The 11,771-nt window shown below is 38.9% G+C and overlaps 1 protein-coding gene across 1 annotated transcript in view; it reads right to left on the bottom strand.

Annotated features, from left to right (window-relative positions):
* Window positions 1-11,771, bottom strand: part of LOC105510321 (transmembrane protein 56-like) — a gene marked incomplete at its 5' end in the record, with an annotated part of 46,909 nt that overhangs the window by 14,836 nt on the left and 20,302 nt on the right. Inside the window, 1 exon segment of the mRNA XM_011940037.1 lies at window positions 4,278-4,351. Within this exon segment, the coding sequence (XP_011795427.1) occupies window positions 4,278-4,351 (74 nt within the window).

Below are 11,771 nucleotides of genomic sequence, written 5' to 3'. Positions count from 1 at the left end.
AAGAAGAAGAAGAAGAAGAAGAAGAAGAAGAGGAAGAGGAAGAGGAAGAAGAAGAAGAAGAAGAAAAAAAAGACAGCTGATGATCCAGGCTAATCAGCTGGTAAACACTAATGCCAGACCTCTTGATAAAGAGACTAATAAAATTTGTAGCAAGAGAGGCTTCCTCTATGGGATGCTTTTAGCAGAACATACTTAGTCTAGGATTGCTTATGGTAAGTGACCCAGGAATTAATGGATTTATGACATCTGACCCCCTTGAGAATGCCACATAAGCTATGTAACTCAAGATTAAGTGGAGGTGTTTTATCACCAAGAGAGCTCCTTCTATGTAAATGATATGAACTGCACACATCACTTCGAGACCTCACAGGTTCCCATGTGGTCTGGTGGTTAAACAAAAATCTTTCTAAAAAATAAAATTATTTTTTAAAAGAGACCTCACAGGTAATCTTGTTCCAGAGTATACCCTATGCACACAGACCTAGGGAGCCCTGTCAATCGTCCTGAACATCTTCCTGCTTTGCTTGTGCCTCCGATGGCCAGTATCTTCAAAATTATTCATGAGGCTTCATTCAGAGTAAGCGCTCTAACTTATGTGTCTCTGATGTGGAATACTCCCAACTTGCTGTGTTATCCTTGTACTAAATAACAAAAGACAACATATAATCATAGAAGCCTTTCCTGGGTTTTAGATTTTGACTGAGTCTTGAAGGATAAATTTCTCAAAGATGGGGAGAAAATGGAGGATATGAATAAGGGAAAAAATATGAGGAAAACCCAAAGGAACATAAGACAGTAAGGATACAAAACTGATTCTAATCAATAATTTTAAAAAAGAGGCTGAAGACATATGGAGCACATCACAGAGAACTTCAGAAGTCAGAGAGAGATGTGTAAACACGATGCAGCTTTCAGTGAAAAAATAAGGTAGTGAAAGTGGAATGTAAGAAAGATGATTCTGGTAATACTGTGAGGAAAGGACTGAGAGAGGGTGTATCTGGAATTAGGGAAGTCAATTACAAGCTACTGTAGAAATTAAACCCTTGCATGTATGGCCAAATGACTTGACAAGGGTACCAAGACTACGCAATGGGAAAAGATAGTCTCTTCAACAAATGTGCTGAAAAAACTATATATCCACATTCTAAGAATGAAGTTGGACCCCTATACCATATACAAAAATTAATTCAAAATGAATTAAAGACCTACACATAAGACCAAACTATGAAACTCCTAGAAGGAAATATAGGGGGAAGGCTTCAGTATATTAGACTTGGCAATGCTTTTTTGGATATGATACAAAAAGCACAGGTAACAAAAACAAGAACAGACAAATGGGACTTCATCAACTTTAAAATCTTCTGCACATCAAAGGAAACAATCAGCAGAGTGAAAAAGCAACCTATGGAATAGATGAAAATATTTCCAAATCATATATTTGATAAAGTATTAATATTCAGAATATAGAAGAAACTACAACAACAAAATAAATAACCCAATTTAAAAATGGGCAAAGGGCTGGGCTCAGTGGCTCATGCCTGTAATCCCAGTACTTTGGGAGGCCGAGGTGGGAGGACTACTTGAGGTCAAGAGTTCGAGACCAGCCTGGCCAACATGGCCAAACCCCATCTCCACTAAAAATACAAAATTAGCTGGGCATGGTGTTGTATGCCTGTAATTCTAGCTACTCGGGAGACTGAGGCACAAGAATCACTGGAACCCAGGAGGTGGAGGTTGCAGTGAGCCAAGATCACACCACTGCATTCTAGACTGGGCGACGGAGCAAAACTGCATCAAAAAAAAAAAAAAAAAAAAGGGCAATTAATGTCAACAGGCAATTCTTTAAAGATATACAAATGGCCAAACACCGCATGAATCAAAGTAAAATGTGAATCAAAACCGCACAATCAGCCAGGCACGGTGGCTCACACCTGTAATCCAAAATTTTGGGAGGCCAAAGTGGGAGGATCGCTTGAGCCCAGGAGTTGGAGACCAGCCTGGGCAACATGGTGAAACTCCATCTCTACAACAAATACAAAAATTAGCCAGGTGTGGTGGCACATGTCTAAAGCCCCAGCTACTTAGAAAACTGAGGTGGGAGGATCCTTTGAGCCTGAGAGGTCAAGGCTGCAGTGAGCCAAGATCATGCCACTGCACTCCAGCCTGGGAACCAGAGTGAGACCCTGTATCAAAAAAAAAAAAAAGAAAAGAAAAAAGAAAAAGAAAAACACATGAGATATCACCTCCACCCATTAGAATGGCTACTATCAGAAGAACAGAAAACAGCAAGTGTTGATGAAGACGTGAAGAAATCAGAACCCTTGTGCACTGTTAGTGGGAATGTAAAAAGATGTATGCATTATGGAAAACTGTATGAAGGTTCATCAAAAAATTAAAAGGACCATGATATGATCTAGCAATCCCACTTCTAGAAATATATCCAAAAGAATTTGAAACAGGGTCTCAAAAATATATTTGTATGCCCATGTCCATTCCAGCATTATTCACAATAGCCAAGGGGTGCAAGTAATCTCACTGTCCATGGACGGATGAATGCATAAGGAAAATGTGTTACCCATACAACAGGAATATTATGCAGCCTTTAAAAAGAAGAAAATCCTGTTATATGCTACAACATGATGCACTTCAAGGACATTATAGTAAGCAAAATAAGCCAGGCACAAAAGGATAAACACTGTATGATTCCATTCATATGAATTATGTAGTCAAAATCATAGAAACAGAAAGTAGAAAGGTGGTTGTCTAGTGCCTGCAGGAGAGGGAATTAGTATTTAATGGGCATAGAGTTTCAATTTTGCAAAATGAAAAAGTTCTAAAGGTTTGTTGCACAATAATGTGAATATACTTAACACAACTGAACTGTATTCTTAAAAATGGTTGAGATGGGCCGGGTGCAGTGGCTCACACCTGTAATCCCAGCACTTCAGGAGGCCAAAGCGGGTGGATCACTTGAGGTCAGGAGTTTGAGACCAGCCTGGCCAACATGGTGAAATCTCGTTTCTACTAAAAATAAAAAAATTAGCCAGGCATGGTGGTGGGCACCTGTAATCTCAGCTACTTGGGAAGCTGAGGCAGGAGGATCACCTGAACCTGGGAGGTGGAGGTTGCAGTGAGCTGAGATGGCGCCACTGCACTCCAGCCTGGGCGATAAAGCGAGACTCCATCTCAAAAATAATAATTCACTAGTGATGATTATCAGTATTACGAATTGTTAGTTTAGTTATTTACATTGTATGTATTTAAAATTAAAGTAGTCTTCAAAAAAAATTTTTTTTACAGACAGGGTTTCTCTGTTTTGCCCAGGCTGGATCTCAGCTCACTGGACTCACTGTGTAAACTCTTGGACTCATGCAATCCTTCCACCTTAGCCTCCCAAACAGCTAGAACTACAGGCAAGCACCATCATGCCCAGCTAATTTTTTCTTTTTTTTTTTCTTTTTGTAGGGATGGGATCTCACAATGTTACCCAGGCTGGTCTGAAACTCCTGGCCTCAAGCGATCTTCCTCTGCCTCAACCTTCCAAAGTGCTGGGATTTATAGACGTGAGCCCCTGAGGCCAGACAAAAGTAGCCTTTTAAATTTAAAAAAATAAAAAAGATTATGTATTTCAATGAGTCACTAGGATAATGTCAATATAAGAATTTGGGGACAGGCAGAAGTTAGTGTCAGGAATATGAGCTAAACCCAAAATGAGTCAGAGTGATATTTGTCCTTTTCCATAAACAGCCCCACTGAATTCAAAGATTCAGTGAATACCATTCAGCTTGCAGTGTACAACATGAAGGGTGAAAGAATGAGCTGTCCTTGAAGTGCACACCATGTTGTAGCATATGACAGGATTTTCTTCTTTTTAAAGGCTGCATAATATTCCTGTTGTATGGGTAACACATTTTCCTTATGCATTCATCTGTCCATGGACATTGAGATTACTTGCACCCCTTGGCTATTGTGAATAATGCTGGAATGGAAATGGGCATACAAATACATTTTTGAGACCCTGTTTCATCATAAAGCACCATCGTACTGCAAAGAGCAGGGTTTAAAAGCTAGCACCACCACTTGCTAGCTAGGGAAGCTTGGGTAAGTTACTCTAACCTTTCCAAGGCTCACTTTCCTCATTTGTATGATGGTGATAACAATTCATATCACAGATCCATATCTTTTATATAGTAACTTTAGGGTCACAGGAAAAGGTTTTGCCCAAACTAAAAATAAACAGCATGACTTTAAAATAATAAATGATATCAGTAACATACCGCTGATTCACAAAAGGGCTGGAAAGCTCTGCAAGCAGGCGATAATTCCCAATGTATACCAGCACTCCATTTTTCTGAATGATAAACATAAAACACAACGTCAAGGATAACATTCTTAACAAAATTCTCAAATACTGTAGAAATATCCAAATAGCTTCTCAGTATAATATAACAATCAACACCAAAACAGATCAAGAAGTTTTCTACCTTTTACTGTTAAACTGATTTTCTTGGTGAGACTATAGAAAGATCCTTGGAATTCTATAGTATTTTTAAAAAACAGTAAATTATACACTTATGTTCACTTATGTATATAGTGTCCCCTTAATGAAAATAGGCTTCAAGCAGTTGTCTCACGTTAAACAAGTGAACTCTGTAAATAACCATTAGTAATGGCATTTTCAAATTACTGTAGGAAAGAATGATCACAAAGTACTGTGAATTTCAGAAGGTGAGGAGTTTTATAACGATTTAACACCTGATAGGAATTCACTTTATATCCACTACTAAGTGGAAGCACCTTAAAAATCTCAAAAAAGCACTTATCCTAAATAACAATACATAAGCCTGTCAGTAGAGGTATATTTGCACAGTATGACAACATATGCCACCGTGTTTGTTCTGAAAAATATATTTGTGAATCAGAAGATCCTAGAGCTAAATTTAGGATCTTTGAGACCTTTTTAAATTTAAACATAATACCTAATACATTCTACCAATTAAATAATATGAAAAGTTTAGCAGAGTTAGTAAACATTGGAAAGAGAACCAAAAGTATACATTCTAAAAACTTTTAGAATATACTTTAAAAATTGCTACTAAGTAAATGGAGTCACTCCAGCACTTCCAATTAAATACGAATTATGATTACATGCCAAAGAAAATAGTCCTCCCCACCCCAATACATTAGATATACACAAAAGTTTGGAAACTATTTTTCTGCTGGCTACACCATGCTACCTTCCAAATGAGAACAATATGAAGCATTAAAAAAAGGTGAACTTTTTATTTGATAATTTTTAGTATTTATTCATGAAAATTATTTTAGGGATTCAAAATTCTAAGCTAGATTATAAGAACTATCTTTAACAAGGTTAATCTAAAACTTTTTATAATCACAAATTCATTATCCTTAGCAATACTGGAATGTGTGATGAGGAAGAAGGAAGGAGAGATGGCCAAAGACACAGAAACAGCAGGCAAGAGGAGCACTGAATACACAGGGGGTGACCAGCTTTTCAGAGAGTCAACCAGGGCACAGCCATACCAGTCCAGAGGCATAACAAGGTATGAGAAAGAATTATGCAGAGGTTTTATTACTTTAACACACAAATATGAAGAATAGGTATTTATTTGAAATTATTATTCTATACTAGTTTTCTGTTATAATAAATGCTTTTATTTAAACAAGATGGAAGAAGTGCAGATTAATTTAGATGTGCTTGCCTGTCTTATCCCAGACTTGAGAGACACGGTCTCCTTAGGTGCTTGCACATCTCCTCCATCAAGCCTGTATTAGTCTGCTAGTGCTGTCATAACAAAGTACCAAAAACTGGGTGGCTTAAGCAACAGAAACATATTGTCTCACACTTACGGAGGCTAGAAGTCCAAGATCAAGGGGTTAACAGGATCATGTGCTCTCTGCAGGCACTAGGGAAGAATCTGTTCTAGGACTCTCTGCCAGCTTCCTGCAGTTCCTTGGCTTGTGGCAGCCTAACTCCAGTCTACACGTGGCATTATCCTTGTGTGCATGTCTGTGCCCAAATTTCCCCTTTTCATAAGGAGACCAGTTATAGCGGATTAGGGGACCACCATATTTTAATACAAACTCAACTAACTACATCTACGATGACGCTATTTCCAACTGAGGTTACATTCTAAGGTATTGGGAGTTAGGACTTCAACCTATGAATTTTGGAGGGGACACAATTCAACCCATAACAATGCCCGATCCCAAATTCTTTCCTGCCTATTGTGCAATATGTTCTGTATTATCTCCCTAATTAAATTTTATGTGTCTTTCCCTCTGTCTATAACATATCATTATATACTAATATATATAAAATACCACAGATTTCCATATACAATAATAACTTTCCTTCTCAGTGTCTGGGACACTCTGGTGTTGATATCATAACTGTTCTCATTTGCATTATCTGAACTCTCAGAAAATACACAGTATTCACAGTGTGGTAGGTTAAACTAACACTATGTCAATACAAATCACAACAGTTACTCCAATGGGCAAAGTCAATGATAGACTGTTACTGCTCACAATTACAACACACTTAAGTTGCATCAGTGGATGATCCATTACTGTGAACTGCAAATCATAGTTGCCATGATTTTGTTGTATCACAGGAAGGGGTTTCCCAGGCTGCAGGATTTTCAGTGGTAAAATGGTACGACTAGGACAGCTCTGAACAGGCCACTCTCATCTTTGTTTTATTATAAATGCATTTAGGCTGGGCATGGTGGCTTACACAGCTAATCCCAGCACATTGGGAGGCCGAGGCAGGAGGATCACTTGAGCCTAGAGGTTCGAGACCAGCCTGGGCAAACACAGCAAAACCCCATCTCTATACAAAAATTAAAAATAACAAATAATTCATTTTAATGTATATTCAAAATCACATTTGCAGCTAAAAAAAAAAAAGCAAAGGGATGAGAAAAGCACAAATGTCTGAGCCCTCTAATTTATTCAGCATAAAGAAGCACTTTAAAGATAATAAGGAACAAATTGCCATTTGCATTTCAAACTCCTTAAGTATTTTGTGTGCTTTTTTAATGAAAAATTTGGTGCCTTGTTCAAAGTTTAGGTGAGTTTTCTCAAAAGAATTGCTTGGAATATTTAAGAAGAAGTTAAAATAACAAGTAAAGTAAAACAAGACAAATTAAATGTTCTGGTTGTTTTTGCTACCTCTGTAGTTAAATTCTATAGTGAATTAGGGCAAGGGAGAACTTTGAAAATAGTACACAACTAAAATATCACTCGAGGGGACAAAAAAATGAAAGGAAAAAGTTATTTTAATGAGACTCTTACTTGAGCCAGACACAAACATCTTAGAAAGATTTGTATTATGGCTGGGTGTGTGTGGTGGCTCACACCTGTAATCCCAGGAGGAGGACGAAGCAGGCGGATCACGAGGTCAAGGAGATCAAGACCATCCTGGCTAACACGGTGAAACCCCATCTCTACTAAAAATACAAAAAATTAGCCAGGCATGGTGGCGGTTGCCTGTAGTCCCAGCTACTCGGGAGGCTGAGGCAGGAGAATGGCGTGAACCCGGGAGGCGGAGCTTGCAGTGAGCCGAGATCGTGCCACTGCACTCCAGTCTGGGTGACAGAGTGAGACTCTGTCTCAAAAAAAAAAAAAGAAAGAAAGAAAGATTTGTATTATTATAATCCCTCACTAAGATAAATTCATGTATATAATAAACATGAAACATTAAAAAAATTATAGGTAAACTTTTTACTCCTTAAGGATAATTTCTCTCATTCATAACACTGACTTTCTCCCCTCAAAGGTGATTTTTCTTCTGATCTATTTTTCCTAACAATTCTCTTTAGTTGTTCTAAGTCTATGGCATTCTACATAACTACGTTCAATGTTTAGAGAACATGACAGATCAGACTGCTGCAAAATGTTATTAGTTAATGTGTTCCTAAGGTCAGCCAAAATTCTTGCTAAATTTCTTACTATATCCTTCAAATAGTTTTTCCAAAGATGAGATCAAATACCAAAATTTATTTTTATACAACTTATAAAGTATTTTAAAGCAGACTCCCCAAAGTCATGTAAAATATCAAAATACTATAGCAGCAACAGCCTGAGCCTTAATCAAACTTTAAAAACTATTTTAGACTGGGCGCAATGGTGCACACCTGTAGTCTGACTCAGCTACTTGGCTAAGGCAGGAAGGTCACCTGAACCCAGAAGTTTGAGGTTGTGGCTGTAAACTGTGATCACACTACTGCACACCAGCCTGGGTGACACGGTGAGACAGTTTCTTAAAACAAAATTTTAAAAGATTCTAAAAATTTAAAAGATTCTAAAAATTTCTCTCTAGTTAATATTAACTTTAAAAATTACAAAAAAAATCACAAAATAAGACCTTTTTTGAGAGTTTAAAAGATTACTTTTTCCAACTTCTTTCATATTGGTAAAGAGTTAGAAGTATTAACCAAAGTACCAAATTAATATCAGATAAAACTTGACTTCATGATTTTCATTAAGTACTAAAAGAGTCACTGTAAAAATGGTAAATCTGGTGTTATGTTCATCTAAACAACTTTGATCAAAGTGCAATTTTCCACACTTTGAGGAAACTGTCTCTTGAATTTGAAAAAAGTTAGGCATAACATCTTGGCCCTTCTCATTCCTCTCTCCTCTTCCCAAAGAGAATGGTTAGTTCCAGTATTTCTAGCCCAATGGTTCTTGTGTAGGTAGTTCCCAGGTAAGAGCATCAGCATGACCTGGGAACTTGCTAGATATGCATATTCCTGGGCCCCATCCAAGACATACTGAATGGGAAACCATGACAGGTGGGACCAGCAGCTGTGTTTTGCAGGCCCTCCAGGTGATTCCAAGGTATACTAAAGTGAGAGAAGTGCTTTCCTAGTCTAGAAATTGCCAGCCATCTATATAAGCCCCAAGGAGCCAGCTCCCTATTTCTCAGAAACCGTGCTGAGCAAAGGTTTATAAACACCTACCCCAGACTGCACAGCACTTAAGGTGGACCTGCTACATTCCTCTAGAACAGTTTTTCCTGACCCCTTAACTCTTAGCTGGGAGAACCCCCAGTCAACTGTCTCCACCGATGTCTCTGTTTATCTATTAAAGTACTTAGCTCCTTGCAAATATCTACATTTCCTGTTCCTTATTCACTACTATATCCATAAAGCCTCACACAGTGCCTGGTCCATGTTTCCTGAGTTAAACCTTGCCTTCTCACTGATGTTAAACAAGCACATCACCTCTAAAGTCAAAATCCCAAGAGGCCTTCAGGCCTATTTCTGAGTGGGAGGGAGGATTATCAGAATATTAGCCTTTGGCTGGACGTGGTGGCTCATGCATATAATCCCAGCCTTCAGGAGGCTGAGGCAGGAGGATCATTTGAGCCTGCCTCAATGAGGCAGCATTAGTGAGACCCTGTCTCTTAAAAAAAGAAAAAAAAAAAAAAGAACACTCACGTTTCATTCCAAAAGAAAAGGAGAAAATCATCCAGATTTTAATCTCATAAAGATATCAGTGGAACAGAATTAGAAGTTATCAAACTTGTTATAAGAAAATAAAAATGTCTGAATCTCCAAACATTGATACATTTAGATTTAGTGAAGCAAGGCTGGTAAAAGTGGGTAAGCACGCAGAAGAAGTAGGGGAATGTAGGGCCCATGTAACAGAAGTAAAACATCTAGAAGCAGACGGTTAGTGGGCACACTAGCAAACTAAGGAGCAATAAGATGTAGTCTAAAAGACAGACAAACCAGGGTTATAGCTCTGCCCTTACTAGCCGTGTGACCTTGTGCCTATTACTGAACTCCTCTGATCCTACTCCAAGAAATCTATAACAAAGGGTTAATACTTTTAAACTGGGTGGAGCCCACCACAGCTCAAGGAGGCCTGCCTGCCTCTGTAGACTCTACCTCTGGGGGCAGAGCATAGCTGAACAAAAGGCAGCAGAAACTTCTGCAGACTTAAACATCCCTGTCTAACAGCTTTGAAGAGAGTAGTGGTTCTCCCAGCACAGAGTTTGAGATCTGAGAACGAACAGACTGCCTCCTCAAGTGGGTCCCTGACCCCCGAGTAGCCTAACTGGGAGGCACCTCCTAGTAGGGGCCGACTGACACCTCATACGGCTGGGTGCCCCTCTGAGACAAAGCTTCCAGAGGAAGGATCAGGCAGCAACATCTGTCATTCTGCAATATTTGCTGTTCTGCAGCCTCTGCTGGTGACACCCAGACAAACAGGTCTGGAGTGGACCTCCAGCAAACTCCAACAGACCTGCAGCTGAAGGTCCTGTTAGAAGGAAAACTAACAGAAAGGCCATCCACACCAAAGCCCCATCTGTACATCACCATCATCAAAGACCAAAGGTAGATAAAACCACAAAGATGGGAAAAAACCAGAGCAGAAAAGCTGAAAATTCTAAAAATCAGAGCAGTTCTTCTCCTCCAAAAGAATGCAGCTCCTCGCCAGCAACAGAACAAAGCTGGATGGAGAATGACTTTGACAAGTTGAGAGTAGAAGGCTTCAGACTATCAGTAATAACAAAGTTCTCCGAGCTAAAGGAGGATGTTCGAACCCATCGCAAAGAAGCTAAAAACCTTGAAAAAAGATTAGACGAATGGCTAACTAGAATCAACAGCATCGAGAAGACCTTAAATGACCTGATGGAGCTGAAAACCATGGCACAAGAACTACCTGACGCTTGCACAAGCTTCAGTAGCCAATTCAATCAAGTGGAAGAAACGGTATCAGTGATTAAAGATCAAATGAATGAAATGAAGTGAGAAGAGAACTTTAAAGAAAAAAGAGTAAAAAGAAATGAACAACGCCTCCAAGAAATGTGGGACTATGTGAAAAGCCCAAATCTATGTCTGATTGGTATACCTGAAAGTGACAGGGAGAATGGAACCAAGTTGGAAAACACTCTTCAGGATATTATCCAGGAGAACTTCCCCAACCTAGCAAGGCAGCCAACATTCAAATTCAGGAAATACAGAGAATGTCACAAAGATATTTCCTCAAGAAGAGCCAACTCCAAGACACATAATTGTCAGATTCACCAAAGTTGAAATGAAGGAAAAAAATGTTAAGGCAGCCAGAGAGAAAGGTCAGGTTACCCACAAAGGGAAGCCCATCAGACTAACAGCGGATATCTCGGCACAAACTCTACAAACCAGAAGAGAGTGGGGGCCAATATTCAACATTCTTAAAGAAAGGAATCTTTATATCCTTCCTTTATAAAGAAAGGAATCTTTATATCCCAGATTTTCATATCCAGCCAAACTAAGCTTCATAAGTGAAGGAGAAATAAAATCCTTTACCGACAAGCAAATGCTGACAGATTTTGTCACCACCAGGCCTGCCTTACAAGAGCTCCTGAAGGAAGCACTAAACATAGAGAGGAACAACCAGTAACAACCACTGCAAATGCATGCCAAATTGTAAAGACCATCGATGCTAGGAAGAAACTGCATCAACTAATGGGCAAAACAACCAGCTAACATCATAATGACAGGATCAAATTCACATGTAATAATATTAACCTTAAATGTAAATGGGCTAAATGCTCCAATTAAAAGACACAGACTGGCGAATTGGATAAAGAGTCAAGACCCATCAGTGTGCTGTATTCAGGAGACCCATCTCACATGCAAAGACACACATAGGCTCAAAATAAAGGGATGGAGGAAGATCTAGCAAGCAAATGAAAAACAAAAAAAAAAGCAGGGGTTGCAATCCTAGTCTCTGATAAAACAGACTTTAAA

Source organism: Colobus angolensis, unplaced genomic scaffold, assembly GCF_000951035.1.
Source record: "Colobus angolensis palliatus isolate OR3802 unplaced genomic scaffold, Cang.pa_1.0 Scaffold186, whole genome shotgun sequence".
NCBI classification, from domain to species: Eukaryota; Metazoa; Chordata; class Mammalia; order Primates; family Cercopithecidae; genus Colobus; species Colobus angolensis.
Note: the sequence above shows the minus strand (reverse complement) of the source record. Positions and strands in the feature narration are given on the sequence as shown.